General features: G+C 36.7%; 1 protein-coding gene across 3 annotated transcripts in view; it reads left to right on the top strand.

The window, feature by feature from the left end:
* ATRNL1 (attractin like 1) overlaps positions 1-24,507 on the top strand; it is a 520,884-nt gene that overhangs the window by 368,201 nt on the left and 128,176 nt on the right. For 2 of the 3 annotated variants that reach the window (XM_054832653.1, XM_054832655.1), the window contains one exon: positions 22,699-22,806. The exons of the other annotated variant lie outside the window; for it this stretch is intronic. In XM_054832653.1, coding sequence (XP_054688628.1) covers positions 22,699-22,806 — 108 coding nt within the window. The remainder of the gene's footprint in view (positions 1-22,698; positions 22,807-24,507) is intronic. 3 annotated transcript variants of the gene reach the window in all.

Below are 24,507 nucleotides of genomic sequence, written 5' to 3'. Positions count from 1 at the left end.
TATTTATAATGAAGAGACAAGAGTCACTCTTGAAGTTCTCATTGATGCTAGTTCTCCATTATAGGACTGATTGACTTAAACATCTCTTTATTACCCCAGAGATACTAAGCTTCTGAAAATTGGCCAAGTACTTTTTTTTTCAACAGACTAGACATTTTACGAGAAGTTTGATAGAACTAATACAAAGAATTTAAAAACTTGAATACTCTGAAGTGAGGTTGTGGTAGATTTTTAAATCAATCCGATCCTGGGGGATGTGGGGAGTAATGGTATCTACAGAATTACAGCTGAAAGAAAGAGAAAAATATTTTTTCCCATAGCTTGGACTAAGGAAACGCTTAAAAACGTATCTTGGAAAGTTCACAGGATGTTTCTAAGAACATAAAATAAATCCTGTGTATATATAAATTGACTTTGCATCTTTTGATTGTAGCTGGTTTTCTAAGGCGGAAAATTGATTGGAGACGGGAGGACAATGTGGAAGAGAAAGGGATACTAGGAAAGATGCATCTATGCATAGCAACACATTCAGTTATGTGTAGTGACTCCTGTGGTTTAGAAGAAGGCAGAATACCGATCCTTTCCTGTGCAGACTGGAAGCCTCCAGTCCCTTCTGGTATTCCTCACCACTAGCTGCTTCCCCCAGATCTCAGGGCTGTCCTGCTTTCCTCCAGCCTTGAATTCCAACCTTGAAAAATTTCCCCATATCCAGCTCCTGAGTCTGAATATTCTTTTAATGCTAAACAAGACTGTGTGAGCTGTTTCTTTTGTTGTCATTTGGTGTAGTAAAATTGTTCCTATTTGTTTTGAAGGTGGTTTAGCATACCCTGGCTCAGCGCTTATAATTTCTTTATGACCAGCCTGATCCATTTTGCTTCATTTTCAGAATTGGATATGTTCCTTGATATTAGAGGCATCAAACTTGCTTTCCAGAGCTGTGCAGAGCAATTAAAATGAGAGTTTTCAAGCCAATTATTTCTTGATATTTCTCTGCTCTGCTGAATAATAGACTCAGATGATATCACCCAGTGGTGGCATTATCACAGCACACTGCACGTTCATTTTCACTTACATATAATTATTAAATCTTAAAGTAATTTTAAAGATGAATTTCAAAACTATTGTATGCAGATGCTGAAAGAATGGTTGCTTTATTATTAGAATAATATTTTTTGTACTAGATCCAATTTTATCTTCCATAGTTTTAAAAATTTCTATTACTTTTGCAATTCTTGAAAATACAATGTTTTCCTCTTTTGCTCAAAGGAAATTACTTAATGGGAATAATGACCATGTAAGCAATTTGCTACCTCTTACAATTCATCTTGAGAATATATTTTAGTCACTTTAAAGAAATATTGCTATTCACCATGAGGAAGCAGGACCAGACCGGCAGTGTTTTCATTTAATGGTGGAGTTACTTTTAAAACTCAGATTCAGAGATATTTCATGAGATTTTGAAATTTTGACAATCTCACTAGTCACAAGGTTTTTGTAGTGGTTGCGATTCCCTTCCTGCAATAATTATTCATTTGGGAATCTGATTGTTGACTTTTATAAGAGAGTTCAAGTCTAGTATTATATTTAAAATTCAATAGTGATGATTACTTGTTTAGCTGTGTCATTACAATAAATACAATTGGGTAATGGCTACCATCAAGTGCTAAGTTTTAATGTAAAACAACATCTACCTTATGTTATCAGTGTTTTCAAGAAATAATATAAATGTAATATGTCAGGATATGGAACTTGTGACGGTGTATTTTACCTGATTATGTGCTTAGTAACTTATGAAATTACTGATGTATGGGTAGATGATTGTGTTTTGAATTTAGAGATGTCCTTTAAAGGCAGCGGATAAAGATCTTGGGAGGGCAAAGGGACATGACTCAGTATTTCTACTTTTAAATAATGTTCTGTTTTCCAGCTTCAAACATTTCCAGTTGTTCTAAATCTTTATCGTAAGCATACAGGGGCATATATTGTATGTGGAAAAAAGTACTTTATTAATTTATAGTAATCACATACGTTTATTTGTGTTTCCTTAGTTTCACAGGGGACATAAAACCATACCTCCTTAGCTCTGCGCAGTTTTTCTTAGAGTGCCCCAATGTTCACAACAGATGGAAAAGTACAGTAAGCACCACTAGATTTCTCTTTTACCAACCCAGAACCTGCAATGAGACTTTGGGTCCAGAAAATGGCAGTTGATCAGTAATTGTAATTACTACTTCTATTTTATTTTTAAGTAAAATTAGTTTTGAAGTTATAGGAAAAAAACATTCTTCTAATGGATTGTTGTTTGTGTGTACGGTTTTTGTTTGTTTGGCTGGGGTTTTTTTCTGCTGCCACCTTTTTTTGGTAGTGGATCGAAATTCTCTTGTAAATAGGCATGGTTCCATTGACGTTAGTAGTAGTAGTTCAGGCATTTGTACCTAAAGAGAATTTTATCCTCGTTACTGTCAGTTTATAGCAATGTTCAGTCTGTCTGGTAATGGTGTTTTCTGAACGCAGACTGAGAATTGTAATAGGAACTGCATTATATAGCTAAATGCTTTCTGTTTCTGAATGCCTGAATGCCTCATTCAGATTATCTCTTACTCTTCATCAAAAATTAACAAATTATAATATAAACTCTCTGGACCATAAACCCCCTCTTTCCTTTGTTTGCACAGCAGCTAATGCAGAGAAGTCCTGGCTCATGGCTTTTGGCAATATAATGTATATAAAAATAATAATACAATTAAATTAAACTTTAAAGGGAATAGATTATATGCAGTCAACATCTGTGACGAGGGGCTTTGCCTCTATTAACAGACGTGTTAGGTGAAATGGTAGTTACTTTCATTTCATAAAGTATTGAATTTCTCTTTCTTGAAATTTGCCTTCACACATTGCTTCCCATTCTGCTACCGCTGTTGAGGCAAAGCTAATGAAAAAGAACAAATGATAATATACAGTGGAGATCAACAGAAATGTTAATCATTTGGCTTTGCCAAAATAAAAAGTACGGACCTATTATTGGAGTCTTATTCTACTCCTTTTTCTGATGCCTGCCATTGTATTAGTACTCTAGCTTTTCATAATGAGGCCCTCATGCTGATTTTTATGCTAGTTTTACACGTATTTGCACACCATCCATGCTACTGCCATTTAAGTTCTTTACACAACACCAGGATGTGAATGTAATTTCAGTATTTCTCCCTTCTTTTCAACTTATTCCTCCTTAACATGGGGGCCATCCATACCTTCTTCATGGCAGAGTTCACGCACATTCCCAAAGTGAAGCCAGGTGCAAATTAATCTTTTTTTCCCAAAGTCAGGGTTTTATCCAGTCCCCTGCTTTTGCGTAACACATTCCAAAATAAGGAGGCATTCAATCTGATTGAATCACTTTTGTCTAGAACGCTCCCTCGATAAGTACACGTGCACTGTGTTTAATGCTGTGGCTAAAAGCACTGGTGGAAATCAGAAGATTCTTATTTCTTGGTTGCATATAAAAACAAAGTCATTTTTCCATCCCTGCAAGCAGTGAATTCTGACATAACAGCCTTCATTTGTTGTGTTACTGTAGCAGCCTTGGTCTTCCTAAAAACATGTAGGATGCTGTTAGAAGGTGAGATCATCCACTGAGACCTCTATCCTTTAAGGAATTTGCTGATGGTAAGATGCAGGATGGAAAAACTGAGATTCTGAACCGCTGGCTCAGAGATAATCAGCAGGCAGATCAAAAACTTGAAGAATAAATTGGAGAACAGCAGCAGTATGCTGAGCTGTTATCAAAAGCCACAGACCTTGAATAAATGTTTCACAGAATAATGTCAGAGGCAAGTATCATGTCACGTTTAAGAACATGTCCCAGTTGGTTTCTCTGTACCATAAGTGCTAGATTTTAAATGCCTGTATTTTTTTAAAACATTACAGTATAAAAATCAGTGAGTAGATTTTTACTCATCCCACGATATTACGTCTACCTTCTATTCAACATGTCCAGGGAAAATAGAATTAGCTTGTTTTGCCTGTTTGCATAGGAAATGTTCTGTGCTTGTGCTAGTTGTGGACTCTATCTGTGGCAGTAAATTAATACCTGAAATCTTCGTTCTTCAGCTCAACTGCTTTTTAGCCCCCTTTTTGACTTCACACTTTATGTGCTACTTTCATAAGACACATCTGCCTGTACATATATGTATTGTAGTCTTAATTCATCTCTGCATTCTATTAAAATCCACATAATTTTTGTCCCACAGCTAAGGAGAAACCAGATTAAATTTTCAAAAATGTTATTTTCCTTGGAGAGTTACTGGTCTGTGTGTGTATCTGTATGCATTGACCAATATTTACTGCTGTGGTATGGCCTGTGCATGGGTCCTTGTCATCCCAGAAGTTGTCTGTATATTTGCAGTGTATTTATTTCCTATTTGAGCACTATCCATGAGATGGAAAAAAATATTATGAGTTTATTCTTTTTTATAATTTTTTTTTTCTCACAATAGTTGCAGGTAAAGAATGGTAAATTTTAGCTTTTCTCTTTTTTGCCGGTCGAGCCATTCTAATGTTGGTGACTAAATCTCCTACTTTCGGTTTTTGTTTTGTTGATCTTTTGTCTCTGAGTACACTACCAGCATGCTCCAACAGGCAGGTCCCACGTAGGGTCAAACCAAGGATGCTCTTCTTGTGGTCTCTATTCCTAAATTGAGGGAATAGTTGGCAAACCAACCCAAATAGCGCAACACCACCGAGTGCACAGCTTGGGCTCCTTGCATCACGTCTGCCTCTGCATCACGGCCATGGGAGGCCATCAGGGAGGAGGAAGCGTGAAGGAGTGCAGAAAGAGGTGTTCCCCACACCCATCCTTGTCTGTCAGAAACTCAGAACAACTGCTCTCCGAGGAAGCAGGGCAAGGAAGGCCTGCGCTGAGCAGGTTCTGCTCTTTCTGAAGGGAAAAGCAAAACCATCCCAAACCTGCCCTGTCTGAGGGAGAGGAGAAAAGGAAGGGGCATCATGGCAGAAAACCGAGTTACTGTATTATCTGCATGCAAGGTAGGACAGGAGGGACAGCACGGGCTCCTGCGGGGAGAGGAGGGATGGCCCCTGCACCCCCCGAGCTCCCCGCGGCAGAGCGCTGCACCCGGGCGGCAGGGCAAGGGCTGCAAAGCCAGGACCTCGCCCCAGCGGGATGGAGACCCCCCCCTAAAATCTGTTTTGTAAGGGTGATTAGCTGGAAGCCATGTTGCTACTTAGGAATTCTGTTACATAGAATATTAAATACATTTTAAAGTGGCTACAAGAGAGCTGGGCAGCTGAGCAAGAATCTTGCAAACATTTTCCGTTCGTTTTTTATTTGCTATTGCTTTTGTTTTGCACAAACATTCTTGTGGTTATAATCTCTTTCTTGGTAGCATCCCCCGATGATGTTATTCACAGTAGTGCATTATAATAAGAAAATGGACAGTCTTGTGCAGATCAGTATGTGCTGGTTTTATTAACAATAATAATGAATGAATAATTCTTCTATTTCTCTAGCTCCAGAGATTTTAAATATTTTTAAGCATTTTAAGTATATGTGTGTTTCTTTTGCATAGATTGTGATTATTTTGTTTTAATATAGCACGAAACACTTCCATAACAGTTTCAGACATTTTCTAGTTTAATATTAAAATGGAGATAATAATAAGCCACATGGAACTATACAACAGCAGTGAGTTAAATCCCCAAAGTCAGCATGATCAGAAAGAAGGGTGAAATGTCAGACCTGGCGTAACCCACTTCATTATGCCTCGTCTTCACAGTGCTCACACAACGGTGGATGATCTTAAACATCATAATTGAATAATTATGACTCAGGATGTTTTGCCTTAGGGCGTAGTTTCAGCTTTTCCCGATGTGGCAAATAATGTTCCGTGTCATTCTGCATTAAGAAACACAGTAGCCAAGCTCCCTGTTATGCACCGGTAGTTTTAGACTAACAGCACGCAGTTGTCTGCAGTATCGAGTTAAAACGCAACGCTCCAAAACCACCTCTATGGAAAGCAGGCAGATATTTAAGGAGACTTTCACATATCCTAAGCCTGATTGATGTCTGCACACCTTTGCATCAAAGCTGTGTGTATTTTTAGCACAAATAGCGATATACCCGCAAGTAATGCCCAGTTGTTTAAAGTATTTGTGTCAACTTGGTGTGCAGGTTGGTTTGTTACAGCTGAGAGTTGGGCTTTTATTAGAAATTGTATGAAAGTGTTAAAAAAATTCTGCATTGAGCTATGTATATGTACAATACCATTGCTGATGGCATTTCTTTTAAACAAGTAAATTAACTTTGAGAAATGCAGCCGACAGAATGCATGGCACACAGTAAGGTTTTGCGTAGAAGTTTACTCTTTGAAAAATAAATGTAATTTACATCCAGGTGAAGTGGCATTAGATGTCCTTTTCACATATAGTAAACTGGAGGTCCAGGCTCTATTTTTGCTTCATCACGGAAATAAATGACGTGCTCAGGGAGTGCTAGATCTCATCATATCACAGCTTGATTCTTCTGCGCTGCTGGTGAGTTTGCCAGTGGCAGCTGAGGTGACATTAAATGAGTTTGCTTCTGGAAAAGAAGCGCCCCAGGAGAGGAAAATATGAGAGCTGTTTTGTACAGCTGAGTCACAGCTGCCAATCTACAATTTGTATGAAAAAGGGCCAAAACATTGTCTGGAAATACAAGATTAGCAAAAAAAATCCTAGAGTCCATTCAGTAGACTGGATGTCACCTTTCATCTTAGCTATGTCTTACTCCACACAGTTCAGTTGGTTTTTTTGTGCACAACAGTTCTGTGGTGTATGTTGGGATCAGAAACATTTCCGAATGACTTCAAAATGCGTATAGAGTGAGTACAATCCTGGAGATGATGGCAGTTATTATATAACCGTATGTAATAGTAAGTTCCTCCATATTGCAAATATTCAATGTATGTTTTACATTAAGATGACTATGAAGAATTTTTTTAATTTTCTAATTAAGCCAAATAAAAACTATTTAGATGCACAGTATAGGTAGTGGATGAAAATGTAAAGGCAACGTTTTTATTCCATGAGATTTACCTGTGTTTTATTTACTTCTAAATACTTGAGAGTGTTCCTTTTTACAAATCCCTGTAACTAGTTAATAGTATTTTCTTATGTTAATACTCAAGACAAGGTGAATCAAAATGCAAAATAATATCTACAGGTTCCCACACTGTCTATGCGTGGTTGAATGCAAAAATATTTGCAGAAACAGGACTTAAAATTTATCAGAAAAACAAATCAGAATTTATCATTAGCTGAGAACTAAAAAAAAATGGGTATTTTTCATTGATAATATGGGGAAATGCCATTACACATTTTTTTGCCACATTAGTGACATAGGAAGTAAACATCTGAGAAAAATAAACATGAGATTTTCACAGCTCGTGCTGAGCATTTTCCCTGATTCTGCTTTTCATCGTTAACTTTATTTCTGGTTTAGTATATCTTGGGCCTCGTCAGTCTGAGTGACATCAACTCTTACTATCAGTGTAGTTCACATTGTATGCTTCACATGTTCTTTTCTGAAAATTGGGCAGGACATGATTAGGGAAGGACCTGATCTCTGCTGTCTACATAATGTGGTTAGAATGCAAGGACTTAAAAAAAAAAAAATAAAAAATTGAGATACTCAGCTGCAGTAAGCCTTGACTCATTGAATATAAATGAAGGAAAGAGGACTAAGTAGCTGGAGTGTTTAGTGTATACAAATCTGTGCTCCTGCATCTGCGAATTCCAATGATTTTTTTCCTCTAGACTAATTCAGATACAAACACCATTCATTTCTGAGTTGAGCGCTAAATCGTACAACTTGTACTTGTGCAATCAAAGAAACCAGAGTTTTTAAAATAAAACCATATTTTTAAGTCTGTGCTGGAGAATACATAAGCCGGTTGTCAGAAATATTGGGTGCTCGACAGGTCAATGGGACCTATTTTATTTTCAGTGTAGGAAGAGAGACTACAGCGGAGAATACATTTTAAATTATGTATCTTAGAATTTTTTGCCTTTCTCAGAAAAAAACATGAGGATTCTGGTACCACCTTATATAATACAGAAGACCAGATATCCCCACAAATTGTTGTGATTGGTATAGTCAAGATGTATCTAAAGTGTTGGTACAGTAAATGGAAGATTACATTTATGGGATCTGACTGGTTCCACTTTCAAAGAAAATAATTTCATCTACCACAATTTTAATTTATTTATTTTTATTGGAGCACCTTTTATGGCACTTGCATTTAAAAAGTTATGTTTAAAAATCCTTGACATCTTTTGCCTTTAAAGCTGCAGAGAATTAGGTCAGAATTTCCCTGCATCAAAGACTCAGAAATTCAGAAATGACTTTTGCCTGTAGGACAGGAATGAATGCACGTTAGTTTAAAGGCCAGTGAAATATAACTGCAAGCAAATCTTTTCTGTTGAAATCATAAGGTTCATTCATCAGAACTGAAATGGAAGAGAATCAAAATGCTGATAAATTATAAAGCAAGGCAAATTTTCAAGTCCTTTTTCAAAATTATTTGGTTTTCTAATAAAGCTGTAGTCTTACAATCAATGGTTTGTAGGTACAGGAGTATCCCTATATGAAACTAAATTTGCTAACGTTATGTTTGCCTACCTTTTGTGTTGAAGAATGGCCAAAGCAGTAAGTGTTAAATGGCCATTTTTGAGTACTTATATAGGGTAGATTTTTATATTTGAAACCTGGATATTGGCAGTTATAACTTGATTTTAAATATTTATATTGTCAGAAAACAAAAATATTAAAACATTTCCTACTTCATCTGAGGATTCATAACGTGTTAAAGAAATAAACTCCTAATTTAATAATCCTTATCAAAGAAATAAATCCTTTCAGATCGTCACACCCCACCATTGCTCTTGCCCTTCACATATTTGTGGTCATTCAGCTCACCTGTACTGAGAGGACTCTGATCTTTGCTTCACAGAGAGGAACTGCCTCCTCCACAGCGTGCTAGACTCGTCTGCTATCATTTGGCAAATTGAAACTGTACTAGATCTAATGTTGAGAGTGATCCTTACCCAGAGATAAAGATAGAAGGTTTGTCAGTTCCCTTTTAGATGGGAGAATGTAAATGTATCTCTGCAGAGCCGAATATCATCCTTAATTCATGCATGTTTTTAAACCACACCTATTTAAATAACAATAGTTCATGTAATCAAGAAATAATGTTTTCCATGTTAATAATCAAGCAACCACCACAGCCCCAAGTAAGAAAATAAAAACTCATGTTGGAGGGTTTGAGCATTATATGCTAGAATATTTCCCTCAACTCCAAGTACGTAGGGAAAATTAATTAGCCAAATCATAGTCGTCATACTCTTTTTAAGAAGCCCCTGAGGGCGAGTCCTTGCTTTGCGTGCACTGTGATAAATATAGGTCTGTTGAGGAAAATCAATGAGATGTGTAGCACCTTTGACTCATAGATCATATCTTTGTTTTCTTTTCTCTCCCAATTAAGGATGTTGTTGGTTTTTTTCTTGGTAAATAAATTTCAATTAATGAAATTCCAGCTGTCTCATACATTATGGTGGTGTAAATTTGAAAGCATTTAGCAGATGCCCATATAAAAATCCATTAACACATAGCAGGTTCCCTGACATTTTAAACCAATATGTTTCCAGCTGGAACAAATAATGGAAAACAAGTCCACATTCTTGAAAAATTTATGGCGCTCTCTAATGCAGGTAAAAGATTCCTACACAGAAGGGGGCATATTGTGGAAGAATATAAAAATGTCATATGTTTTCAGATTTGCAAGAGGAAAGTCATGAATACATTTTGTTGAATTAATTTGCTCTTTATACAAACTGTATAAGACTGCATATAAAAAAAGGGGGCCAATTAAGATGCCAGGTAAAAGACAATACTGTCTCTAAGTTTTTATTTAGTATTTATCAATCCTGAAATCATGCAAGGGTCTCTAAAAATTATCAGTCAGAAATTCCAATAAGTTACTTGTCTCTAAGCATTTTAATCTGATACAATTATTAAAATAACTTTAAAGCTGCCATAAAAAACCTATTAGTAGGTCACTACTTAAAATCCTACCAGCAAAGTCAAGCTTGGGGAGAAAGTAAAGGAATGGGAAAGATGACCTTGACTTGCCTAAAGCTTGCAATATTTAAATTGGAAACGGGCCACGTTAGAAGAAAGCAGGTAAAAGAGATATATTCCGTGCCAATATGCATGGAAACTGTGATGGAAGTGTATGGAAATATACTTTTGGAAGTTTGCTTATTCTGGTGAAGTAATCATTGGGAGACGTGCATTTTTAAATGCCTATTTTCATTTGCCTGTATTAAAAAATGTTTTCTTTAGGAGAAGAGGAAAACTGGATTCTATGTGGAAAACAGTCTATTTGTTCTTTTGGTTTCTTAGTATTTATTGTGGTAGAAACAGTAAAGCTGGCTTTTCATCCCTGTTGTACAAATTCACCACCATACAGAAGGCCAGCGCAAGGCCCATTTTCCATTTTAATCCACCTAAGCCTCTAGACCTCAATTTAAATGATGCACAATGCTTGTGATCACATCCATAGCAAATGGATGAATTCTTAATATAAAATATTTTTTAAAGTGATATCTGTGTAAGGTTTTCCAATACTTTTCTGTGTTTCAATGTGATTTAAGTTACTGCACTGTCAGTGTCTTCAAACAAGCATGGCAAATTCAAATTTAAAGTCTGTCAGTTGGAAGGCAAATTCTAACAATTTACTGATAGTGATTTTCCTTTAAAATAGCTAACCTATGTCCTAACCACATACAGTTACAATGACATTCCAGTAGCGTACTCATCTATTTTAAGGATTTAACTGCAAAGGTAAATCACTACGTAAGGTAGATGTTTACAGAACAGTGTCTGTAGAAAGGCAGTGACTGCAGGACTGCTAAAAAGATGTTTAGCACATTGTTTTCTTAAATGAGGATGAGGGTTGTCAAAGCAAATGAAATAAACTAATTGTGGCTGGAGATTTGGACCCAGCTGAAGCAACTGCCTAGAAAAGCCTACGATTCTTGCGAAGCAAAACTGCTGTGCTTCCCTTTGACTGTGTCATTGCTACAATCCCGTACTTGGCTGTCCTCTCTTGTAAATTAGAATAGATGAAAGCTGTCGAGCCAAGCCAGTGATGGAGGCTAATTTGATGTGATATAATTGATGAACTCTAAATTATCCCACTTCTCTCTCTTGAAACAGTCTGACTGGAGCTCAAAATGCCAGAGTACTTTGATTTACACTCTCTGTCACTTCTATATTGAAAGTCTCGGTGTGGCAGCAGTGAGGAATTAACTTCTTCACAGTATTTTTTTCTAACCTGTAGAGTATGTACACACACGGACTGGTGCAACCCCTTGTAGGAACACTACTGGGAAGTCTGATTTCCTTCTTTGCAGCTGGATTGTGCACAAAATTATTATCAAGATAAAGAGAATAACAACCTGACTTCTGCTGCTACAGATATTGTCAAGATGGTCTCTTGAAATTAGCGTTGTGCTTCTTATTTGAGAACTGAATTTTAGACTGTAGGATTAGGGTATTTAATGCTTGGAACCCCTCTATTTCTGAAATTCTGATGTAGCTTAAATATTTTAGGAGATTAGACAGGTTCTAGTCCCTTCAGTAGCTGTAGATTACTAGGTAGCAGTGCAACTCTTAAAATAATTCTCCATTAAACTATCGCAAGCTTCAGACTTCCTTATCTCAGGAATTCGCTGTAGTTGATACTTTCCTGTTCAAGGTACTTTAACTCAGAGCAAACTGCCTCGGTTTCTTGGTTTCTTTCAGAGGTAAGGAATGGTCAGTTGCCTTGCTTTCTTAGGTCTATAGCAGGAGCTATAATATAATATAATATAATATAATATAATATAATATAATATAGCTTTAATTCACATTATTACTCTGATCAGATAGCAGAACTGCATCTGTTTCAAAGCCGTTCGCTCCGCTGCACAAAATGAGCTGGCTGTGGCCACACGCCGCTCCCACTAGCAGTGCGTGCCAAATTCTTGCTGACCTGAGTGTACTAGGTATGGTGAGCAAATCTGTGAAGTTTGGAATATTTCTTTGGACAAGCACCCAGATTTCAGATCAGTATCCTAGTTTTATAGTGATTAGCTAAACCCCTTCTTGCTGAAAATGCCAGGTGGACAGCATTTGTTATAAGGATTTTCTGTGCATTCTGAGTAACCAGATATTTTTTCACACTTCCTGATCCTGTCTATAACTTAAAAATATGGCTTTACTAATGATTTTTAATTGGGTTGTTGATGTGAAAAATACTGGGGTTTAGAGCCTCTCCTGGACAGGGCAATTGAACTAAAAAAAGCTATCAGTGGCAGGATGAGCCTCATTTTTTAATGAAAAAGGAGGTAGGTAACCAAGTAACACAGGGTTAACTTTTGTAAGGATTGTCTAGAAGAGCTTTACTCACCCAACACATGGTACTGTGGCATGCCCGTTCAGCTTGTAAGAGCAAGGCTATTCAGCTCCTTACACTGAGGATCCATGTAGATCGGGGCATTTCCACTCAGAGACAGGCAGGACTGCTGGTAGGTGTACTGCTTTTTTGTCCCCATTACAAGGCAGTGAACATGATGTTTATTTTGCTTAATACCTTAAGAATTAAAGCTTGAAAGCATTTAAAGGCATCAATCAGTCATGGTACATCACCAGTTTACCTTCCTTAATGGTAATGTCATTTGTGCTTTAAGTAGCATCTAAAGTACCGCTTTAGAATAGTTGTATAATTGGCAATGGTGCTGCACTTAAAATGTTTCATTTACATTGTCACTTTATCAGTGTACCAGTAATCTCAAATAGTAGATGGGTTTTAAGAATTAGAGGTGATAATAAAGGCAAACTTCACCATTGTTGGAATACAGGCCCATTTTCCTGCTCAGTATTTTTTATTTCTCTTCTTTCATAATTTTTTAATTTATATGTTACAATTTAATTTAAAAAAAAAGGTAGAAAAAAAGTAGAAAGAAAATAGTGAATAAAAATAAATATAAACTTTGGATTCAATGTCATCTGAAAAAAATTCCTAAGAGTTTGGTCATCTGAAGTCACTATATGGTCTAGGGTCCAGGTATGTTTCAGAAACTTCAGCTTTTTTAAACTGGCATAGCTTCAATTCGGTCGTTATAATTTGGACTGTATGTTTTCACATCAGTTCATGTAGGAAACGAATACAGTGCCTACCCTTTCTGTTGTCTTGCAGGTTAAAAAAAGCATTGACATTATTTGTAAATTAAAATATACTTGTCCCGCACTTGAGCCTCTCTTTAAATTAATAGTATATACACCCCATCTTTCTGACTTTATCTGTGCTAGGAAAAGAGTCTGTTTTAAAAAGCACTTAATTAAGGCCTCTTTAAAAATCTGTTAGTGTCTGCAGTGAAAAAGGGATACAATATCAAGCACTAATATAAAAATATGGGCTACAGAATACTTGCTAAATATTTTCAGATGGGATAACCTGACTAAATTTATTCTAGAATATTTAGAGAATTGGCTAAGCACGTATGTGATCTCAGAGCCTGTAAAGGTTCTGAGACTTCAGCTAGGACCACTGAGGTTCAAGAAAGGGATGATTGTAATTCCTATCTTAGAAAGGAAGGGGGAAGAGAAAGGGCTGGGTAATTATACACTAGCCAATTTTTCATTAATTCTTTGGAGAGTACTGGAATAAACAATTTTTTTAATAATCTATAAGAATTTAGAAGAAAGTGAATATGTGAGTGGCATTTAATGTTGTTTTTTCAAGTACAAATCACATCAAGCCCAATTTCTTGATACACCAGACTAGCAGACCTTTTAGATAAAAGGAAGTGAAAGGGAGCACAACTATAGGCTGGGCAAGGAATGGATTGAAGCCCTGAGGAGAAGGACTTGGGGGTACTGATTGACGAGAAGCTCAACATGAGCCAGCAATGTGCGCTTGCAGCCCAGAAAGCCAACCGTGTCCTGGGCTGCATCAAAAGCAGGGTGACCAGCAGGTCGAGGGAGGGGATTCTGCCCCTCTACTCCGCTCTTGTGAGACCCCACCTGGAGTACTGCGTCCAGCTCTGGGGCCCAGTACAGGAGAGACATTGAGCTGCTGGAGAGAGTCCAGAGGAGGCCACAAAGATGATCAGAGGCCTGGAGCACCTCTCCTATGAGGACAGGCTGAGAGAGTTGGGGTAGTTCAGCCTGGAGAAGAGAAGGCTCCAGGGAGATCTAATTGCGGCCTTCCAGTACCTGAAGGGGCCTACAGGAAAGACGGTGAGGGACTGTTTATCAGGGAGTGCAGTGACAGGACAAGGGGTAATGGGTTTAAGCTGAAGGAGGGTCGATTTAGATTAGATGTTAGAAAGAAATTCTTTACTGTGAGGGTGGTGGGGCACTGGAACAGGTTGCCCAGAGAGGTTGTGGATGCCCCCTCCCTGGAAATGTTCAAAGGCCAGGTTGGATGGGGCTTTGGGCAACGTGGTCTAGTGGAGGGTGTCCCTGCCTGCAGCAGGGTGGGTGGAACTAGATGGGCTTTGAGGTCCCTTCTGACCCAAATCATGCTATGATTCTATGATTCTATGAATGCAAAACTTCATTCCTGGAGTATTTAGCTGTAAGTTGTTCACTGTGAAAAGGGAAAGGTAGGTATATCAAGTGGGCTTCTGCAGGGATCTGATTCAGGTGTTGATTTACGTGATGGACAGTGGTTGTTGCATGTGTAACTGTCATTGAAGTAAGAGAGACTGCAAGCATACTATGGGACAGGATTATAATGTGTACAAAAGTAGATGGGAGAATCTGAAATAATTGGCTGCAAATCTGCAATTCCACAATTCTGTAATTGGCAAAACCATGATTCTGCACAGAGAAAGAAGTAATCATCTGCAAAAAAAAAAAAAAAAAAAAGGCAGGGGAAAATGGGCAATGAGCTTGGTAAGAATATTCAAAAATGAGTTGGAATGATCATGAATCAGAAGTGAATATAAGTTACCATACTTCTGTTGTAGCAAAGATGCTGGCATAATATTATCAACAAAAAGATCTGTAAAGCCCTTAAAGTGACTCTTCTATTCTTCTGTGTAAGGTTTGGGTCCCACTTTTTAACAAGAGTGTCTGGCACTTTGAGAGCATGGAGGGGAGCACCGAAAATAGGAGGAGGAGTGGTGAGATAATACTTACATACCCGCATTTGTTTAGAGTTGAGAAGGTTAAAGGGAAAGTTCAAATTTATAAGGAGCTCCTGTAAAGGAGAAGAGAGTTTTTGTGGGTTTTTTTCTCAGTTGTAGACAAGGAATGCTCTCCACTGTAGACAGGACAAGAAGCAATTGGCTTAAATGTCAGCATGGAGATTTAATTTAGATTTTAGAAAAGACCTTTCCAGCATTGGAATCATCAGGTAGTGCGGACTTCTGGAATAACTGTGGAACCGCCATCACTGGGCCTTTTTAAGAAATGTATACATCTGCTAGAAAGGTGATTATCACACTGCAACCTGCCTTTGCGTAGGGCCAGTGCGCAGCGGTGGACAAAGTGATCTCGTGAGGTACCACTTATTACCAGTTTCTTTTATCAGATCATATTAACTATCTTTAAAGCAATCTGAATTACTGTAGGAACAGCCTAAAACTTTATTGCAGAGCTGAGAATTATCAGGTTGACACCTGTTGTCTAAGGTAAGTAACTAAAGCAGTTTTTAACAGCTATCATAATAATGGATAATATCCATCATGCATCATTTCAAAAGCAGTAGCTTAATAAAGTGGATAGGATGCACTGAGATTTTGTTAATATAAGGTAGTTTCATACTGTATCTATTCAGTTTATAAAGATGGCACTTATGTTTAAAGTACTACGCTATCAGTGTTAGTAATTCTTTAGAAGACATTTTGAAAAGCATTATTTATGTGAAACCGTATGAAAGAGTAAATGAAAGAGTTCCAAGCAGTAGTTTGCATAATATGATACTTGAATCTCTCTTTCATATTTTGAAATAATTTTAACACATATTTTAATATATTCATTTATAAATAACTGTCCTTGGGCAAATACAGTAGAATGTCTTATGTACAAACATTATAACATATATAATTAGTGGATCCAGTTCTCCTTTTCTCTGTACACAGAATTAGTTTGAAGAATAAGTATTTTTAGAAATTTTCTGTGAATTAAAAATGGCTCTGCTAGCTCACAGCAAAATAATCAATAGTTTGATTAAAGGATTTTTTAAATGCACTTGATTAGGATGAAGAGTGCAATTCTGGGGTTAGCAAGGCCTACAGAAAGACTTAAGTACTCTAGAGGAACTTTTAAAATGTTTATGGTTACAGAACTGTGTAAATGTGCAACATGGATTCATAGTGATCTAAGTGAAAGATGTAATAGGATTAGGTCTTGTTTAGCACTTCTTAAATTTGAAAGCAGTGAATTGAATTTTGAGCTTATTATTGATTCTTAGCACCCAAAAAAATCTTCCTGTGCTAAATTAATCTCTAGGGAAAAATTCTGAAGGATTGATTCACAACTTTATTGTAACATGAGGCTCCATAAATTACTGGTAAATAAGCATAAACAGGGTGCCATTCCATTGTAATAAGCAGCTTTTCATACTCTGTTTTGGAGATGGGAATTCTCTTCCAGAATCAAAAAGGTCCAAAACCTGAAGTCACAGTAGGTTCACATTTTGCTCTTTGCTTGCTAATGTACAATACTTTAAATGTCTGTTCCTTGGATCTAGCAACAAAATGACCTTTTCAGGGCTCATCTTTTTTTCTCATTTTTGATTTGTTCAAGGGAAATTACAGACGACTGGTATTTGGTTTCCAAAAGGGATACATAAAAACTTGACCTTTTGGAACTGTTATTTTTTGGGATGTGTACACTGTATTTTAAGTATGTCTTAGCTGTTGTTTGCTGGACTATGTCTAGTTTAAATAACCCTTCATTTTATTCAGTATAAAGCTAGGACAAGAAGTATAACTCCTCTCATTTTTTCCCATGGCAGACCTTTGCACACACCTGAGAGCACTTTTTCTTCAGGCAATTTTAAAAGAAAGTAGCATGGAATAGGCCCTGATATCTTAGGAAGTTTCCATAGAGTCTGTTTTGCAGAGTAAATAGCATGCTATACTATGTCCATCATTGTAATATCTCATTGCCTACCTGAACGCGCTCTTGTGTCAGGGCGCTTTCCACTTAACAGAGTGGGAAATGAGGCACAGTGAAAGCAAGCGACCAGGATTATTTAGGAAGTTCATGATGGAGAGAATGAATGGATCCAAATTGTCAGACTACTGTTGTAAGTATGGCTATTCCTGCTGCTTGGTTTCCTAAGCCAGCTTTTGTCCCTCTCTTAAAGTCACTATACCTCCTGTAATCATGGAATGGTCAGTTTATTTCACCTAAAAGCCACAAAATAGTTTAATGACTATGAGATGCCTTTCCAGTGAAATCAGCTGATTTGGAAATTAACCAAGTCAAATAGGTTATTCAACATGTAAATGAGAAATTGCTCTCCTTTCCAGCTATGTAAATAGCTAATTTAATTTGAAGAGATTTGTAACACCAAGAGTTACAATGAGAAAAGTTAGAGAGAAGGCAATCTTTGTGTTGTGCAAATTAAAGCAAATAATCAGAGCTTCATTGAAATATGACTATGTATAATTCAGTTTGAGAATGAGAATTTCTGAAGAGAATTAAATTGTGTTTCTAAGATGCCTGTGGTCCACTCAGATCTGTGTAGTCATGTAAATCCATTTAAGCTACTTCTGTTAATCAACAGAAGATATGACAATAAGAAACCTCAAGAATATGCAATGAATGACTGAATTGCACTGCTTATAGAGACTCTCTGGTTTTGCAGGGCTGTCCATTTATTTCTATTTTTAATTTTTTTAACCCTTGGAGTTTGGCAAATACTATGTGATCAGAAATTAGTCAATGCAACTCTCCATGAGGTTTTGACATTTTTCCTCGTTGCAAACACTTTTCCTATAAAACTCAGATTTAATGCAGTGGCATTGTTAGCACTTTTGCTGTAACCTTTTGGTGTTATTCACATCAGCATTTGACAGCACAGAAACAGGAGAGGAGGAGACCAAGTTGTAACTGCAGACAGGTCAGAGATGGGTGATGAATAAGCAGAATAGGAATTTCAGATTAGAAATTTGGAAAATCTTTGTCACCAGGAGGGTAGTTCAGCACTGAACTGGACAGCAGTTGCCAGAGAGACTACAGAATTACCATTCTTCATGGTTTTGATTATTCATCTTGAAAGAGTCATGGATGTCCTGGTACAATGTTGGTAGTGATCTGATCTAGGAAAAACACAAAAAAAAAGAAAATCTAAGATATGAAGGAAGAAAACCTAGAAAACCTAGGCAGCTGTTGCTGTTGTTAAAATAATAGGCACCCTTTCAAATGCCAGATCCTTCCTTATTTCTGAAATAGGGTACTGAGAGTGTCTGGCTCTAAACACCCAGAAGGAAAGCTTTTTTTGGTCCGGCAGTCAGAAGTCTTCCAAATATGTTTACAAGTGTTTGCCACCTGCTTATCCCTAGCCTAGCTTTATGGCACACTCTAACACGTACCTTACTTGCCAGTGGGCTAACCTAGCCCATAAAGGTGCCAAACAGCAACAGAAGGGTCTTTGAAAGGATTTTTCTAGTCATCCTATTACGGCACTAAAATGGTCTCATCCTTTTCAACTCTCCTAATCTATCAGTCCCTCAAGAATGTCTGTTACCGTATAACAAAGAGAAAGTACACCTGTCCTAGTTCCTAACAACTCACGTACTTTATTTCGGGTTTGGGGTTTTTTTCAGTTAGGGCTTTTCTAGGACAGTTATGCTGGGAGGTGAAGAGAAGAGCATAGAAAAAGCAGTCCTAGTCAGAAGAACAGTATTCTATTCCACATGAGAGACCAAGTCTGAAAAAAAGAAAAAGAAAAAAAAAAAAGTCTTCTAAATAGGAAAAAGAAGCAAAATGGTAACACTTCCTAAAATACAAAAGATCTGAAACATGTCAGCCTGGGATTGCTGAAATGTTGTATTCTGTTAATGTTAAATCATTGTAATATGTGTTTTGCATTGAGTGTTTTATTGTACATCAATACAATATAGGCGTTAAAATATTTTGAAAGTAAGTCTAAATGTTATCAAGCAAAATAAAAAAAAAATCTAGTGAAACATTTCTACTTAAATAATAACTTTGCAGCAAATCTGTTTTCTCATAGAAGATTGCACAAGATGATATGGAACATTTTAATTCCCTCCAAACTGCATTGATCAGAGGAGAAGTAGCCCCCATGATAACTTTTTTGATCAATGGTAAAATTAAATTGTATACCCAGGCAAATACTTTCCTGTGATATACTTCTAGATGGGGAAGCAGGTCCTATTTCAAAGGTATTTATTTGACTAGCACACCAAAACTCAAAATTAACATAATCTATGGGCAAAGTTGGAAATCAGGTGAAATGTATATTTCCATGACAAGGGAATAATTATGCCAAAATGGTTGGTTTTTAAGAAAAGTTCTCAAATTATATGGGTTTTGAGAGAGAAATTGAACTAATTTATAGTATCCTAACATCTTACTGTTCTTCACTGATGACAAATACAATTCTTTATTTACAAGAAAATCTCTTTAACAGGGTATAAATTAATACTTTGAAATTGTTGTAAAATAATAGAGATGCCTAAAAAATTAATCTTGTCAATACTCTTGGACTTAATGAGCTTTAAAATTATGGTAGACCTTGAAATCAGTTGTCTGCTCAGTCAGATAAATGCTCATTGAATTTCTCAGTCCTTTGCTGAGAAAGTAATATTTTGAATTTCCCATAGTTTAAAGTGAATATTTAGGCATGTGCTTAATTCTTAATATTATAAATTAAATGTGTGATAAAATATTCAAATATTAAATCTTAATAATGTCCATATATTCTTTGTCTCCAAATAAATATCCCTAATTACTGAAGAAGTTTTTGGGTTTTTTTTTTTGGTTGTATGATTTTTAAATGCAGGTTAGGGTTTGGTTTTTTTTTTTATATGAGTATATAAGTAACACCAGTGTAGTTCCATTTTCCACTATCCCATGTTTATTCTACCTCAGCTATGATGAAATCTGTGTGGGTTTTTTAATCTCTTTCACTGTTGAGAAAAAGGTAAGAGTTTTTTTACCCATACTACCCATGTTTGGAGAGTTTCCCTGTTTCTTGGCCTATGGCTGAATTGCAGGAATTTCCCCATACCTGTGTGGGCTACATGAAAACAGCGTGTGACTGGAGCACGGGGTGTCACACCTGAACGCCACCTGCCATGCAATAATCTAATTTATAAGATTTTCTATTACTGGAACTTTGCCTTTGTCCCAGTCTTGATACACGGAGAGGCGCACATAGTGGGATTTAGTGACCTTTTCCAGCCACAAAACTAATTTGAAACATCATAATATCTTCCTGTATTTCTCCTCATTGCATCTTATTTTCCTGTTCTGCACCTTACAAGGAGCTTTAAAAAGCTGAACAGCAAGAAGGAATATTTTGAATAGAGCACTTTGATGTGCAAGTGCTCAGCTGCCAAACTCAGCAGCGCTTCATGGGCAGCCGAACATTTGAAAGTTTTCATTCTTGTTTACAGAGCTAATTAAGAATCTTCATAAGTACTCTTCACAAATTACAGAGTATCAGAATTACAGTGTCTACCTTGTGAATGAATAGGTTTTACCGAATGCATGACCAGGAGCAGAGGTGAAGAAAACTGCTAGCCTTGAGAAACAGAAAGCATATCAAATACACATTCCTTTATAGTCTGTATTAAGCAAATCTTTTAAATAATCATTTGTGCATTTGGAGCATAGGTTATTCTGCTCATTTAAGTGCTTTCCTCAAGGAATTCTATTTGTTTAAAATGTTTGGTTTCCCATTAAAAAGTAAGCATTTGCCAATAGCTCTGTAGACTTACAATACTGTAATTAGTTCCATATGGCAGGACTGCTCTAATAACATTGTTTTCTTTAATTTTTGTTATTTTAGGAAGAAAATGAGCTAGACAGAGTAATTTTAGCATGTAGTGACACAGTATTTTATGTTTTAAATTTTCGTGGTCTTTGTCAAGTTGTTGGTAAGACTGGAGGGTCATAGTAGTTCTTTCTGGCTGTAAAATGTATGAATATATTGTAGTGATGCAAATCAGTGCTGATGTAAGTCAGTATACAGAGACCACCAGTTTTACTTTTAAATGAAAGGTTAAAAACGTAACTTTTAACCATCTAGCTATTCATACTAGGCTTTTATTTATTCTGAATATAAAGCATGCAGTTTCACACCGCAGACATACCGATTATCGGTATGATATACAGGGAGCCCATTTGCGCAGGTGCTTACTGACAAATACACTGCATGTTTATAAAAACCAGGCCTTGGGAAGGTACTGGGTATGCATTAGGAGACTGCTATATTGTTTGGATTTTTAACGTTATGAGTGCTGCTTTAGATTTCTATAAGCTATCTTAAAATGCAAGTCAAGAAAAAAATGCATGAGAAGTGTTACAAAATGAACTTGTTGCTTTGTAACAGACCTTAAATCAAGAGTATTTATTGGTAAGCTGCCAGCAAATATTTGCTTGATTCCTTTTATTATTTCAAAGGCTTTTATGAACAGTATGTCACGGTGCTAGTGTCATTTACATTCAAATACTAGTTTCTAATGTTTTAAGCTTTCCAGAGATATAATAGGGAGAAATATGCTATGAAAATGAAACTTAGATCTTTTCTAATATAACATTTTTGCAAGCATTTTGTCTCTTCAAGATGCTGTGACATCCTGTTCAGTTGAAGGAGCACACGACTTTAATTGCACGACTCATTCACTTTAAATATTTAATAATGCTTTTATTAGTTGCACTGAACCAGTGAAGTAAGATCTGTAATATGTAGTGCTGGTCATCATTTTTATTCATCATGGTTTAATAAGCATTATAATTACAGATTGAGGAAGAAATATGAGTTAGCTTTGTGGTTTTGCCTGGGACTTCTGTGCACACTGGTGTGATTGGAAAGGATTATTCAAGCTCTGTGAGCATAGCTGATCGTATTCAAATACACTGATGCAGGCTTCCCAATCCTGACACATTATTTTTCATATATAAGTAACTGCAGAAAAGATACTGCATGAAATTATGAGTCCTGACACTATTAACTCCATCTGGCTTAGTAGTGAAGTATGAAAATTGGAAGGCCAAGTGGACTTGTTCTTGGCAGGTGTTCTAATGCACGCATTATCAGTGGAATTAGACTTCAACTATTTTTACCAACCATTTCCTATATTTGCTTCCCACTTGCACAAATAGCTAAGTTATTTAGAGTGAACAGTCAGTTAGGGAAGCTTTAATTTGGAGATTTCATCAGAGTTCAAGCTGAAAGACCATTTGTAGACAACACAAGCCCTCCGGGCTCAGTTCTGGAGTAAATATAGATGATGATACTTTAGTATAACTTTCTCCCTTTAATATTACAAATATGACTTTTTGCATGCTATTTGCAGTCTTATGTTTAAATGGGAGGTATAGTAGGGCAGACTAATATCTGGTGCATTTTTTAATGTTTTGTTAAAACATCATTTTTTCCTCATCAGCAACTTATGCGGGAGCGACAGCAGATGGCCAGCCGCCCCTTTGCTTCTGTCGATGTAGCACTGGAAGTAGGAGCTGAGCAAACAGACTTTCTACGAGGGCCATTAGAGGTAGGAACAGTGGTGCTGACAAGGGACCATTGTGATTTGCATATTTATATTGCTAGTCTCATCTGCATCTGCTTCTGAAACCAAGCAGCGTCTGATTACCTGGAGCTGACAAGTCTCAGCTACATATGTTATGCCATTTTCAAGGCGCGGAGTTTTAATAGCATGACATGAGCTGTAACAAAAGCCACTGGAGAATCTATTAGCCTGGGCTGGAGTGACAGTCAGCTCACCTGGCAGTCCTTTCCTGATGGATGTGAGCTGAAGGAACGCAAGAGGAAGGCATTTAGGAGGGAGCAAACCTCATGCTCGGTCCTTCGAGTGCACAGTGCCCCCTAGTTAACATCTATCTTAATTAACAGAGATTACAGCAAACAAACAAACAAACAAATACAGCAGCTGAGAGTCGCATTTCAGTGTTGTGTTGTATGTGTGCAGGTTTAAAGAATACAGACTACACTGCATATTTTCGTTTGTAGATAATGGCTATATTACTGCATTCTTTTATTGTAATTGCAGTACATTGGAAAAGAAATAATAATATGCAAGGCAATGTGATATTGGAATAGTGTAATAATGCATGAAATGGATTCTGGAAGTTTCACCTGAAAATAGAGGGAGAATTACAATATGTGGATAATAATGAATATCTAATCTAGGTTGGGGTTCTGGTAGATCGTAATCCTCTATTCCTTTACTTTTATTTACAATATTGTGTTTACAGTTATTACTTTATCTTATTTACGGTGGAACCTGGGAATGAGGTGTGATAGCTCTGAAATCTTTCAAGATCGTACTTTTCATTGCTGCCAGTTCCTCTTAAATTCAAAGCTTCTCTTACTTTTCTCAATAGCCTCTTTCAATGGAAGATTAAATACACTCTATCAAATCTCTAAGGTTCATGGAGAAGTGAGCAATGTGAAAAACAGATTCATAGCAGAAAGAAAAAGAATCAGCTCTTGAGTACTTATCAAATTGAGGCGCTCTGTCCTGCTGCTGTATAGGAAGCAATCACAATTGTTCTTGCTGGCATAATTTAAATACTTGGAATAGATAGTGAATAAAAATGCCATATCTCTTTGAAGAAGCTTTATTATTTTCTGACCAAATACTAGAACCCCCACATTCTTCACCAATATCACCATATTTCTGTCTCCTTTTATTTTGGAACAGAAGACCTCTCCAGCTTCCCAGGCTGAGGACACATTACACTGTAGTTAAAAGTTAACTTTTTTTGAATGTGATTTCATTGTTTCTGCACTGGTATCTGGGAACATTTTCTCTGTTGTCTCTTCAGAGGAAAGCAATGAGTGGGAGCTGAGGCATCCAAACTAATTCTGTACATACTGATTATTTAATTAAACTTTAGAAGTAAACATCACAAGTTAATTGCCACATTTTCTTTTCTCGTATCTTTTATTTAGCACTAAAAGATGTAGATGCTAAAATATTTTAATTATATTTTACAGTTTTTATTAGCTTTTTCTTCCTAGCCTAGCATTTTCTAGTAATTGTTTAGTATTCAGTATCCATCACGTTTTTTCCTAATTAATACATAGTTATAACACAGAATGAAGTCCATTCAAAGTTTCCTTGGAATTACAATATACTGATCTATATCAAAACAAAGCATTATGCTGAGGATTAAATGAATGTGATTCAGGGTATTGATTGTCCTTTGATGTATATTCTGTAAGAAAGAGC

This window comes from Grus americana, chromosome 7 (genome assembly GCF_028858705.1).
Source record: "Grus americana isolate bGruAme1 chromosome 7, bGruAme1.mat, whole genome shotgun sequence".
Lineage (NCBI taxonomy): Eukaryota > Metazoa > Chordata > Aves > Gruiformes > Gruidae > Grus > Grus americana.
This window is presented reverse-complemented; position numbering and strand designations above follow the sequence as displayed.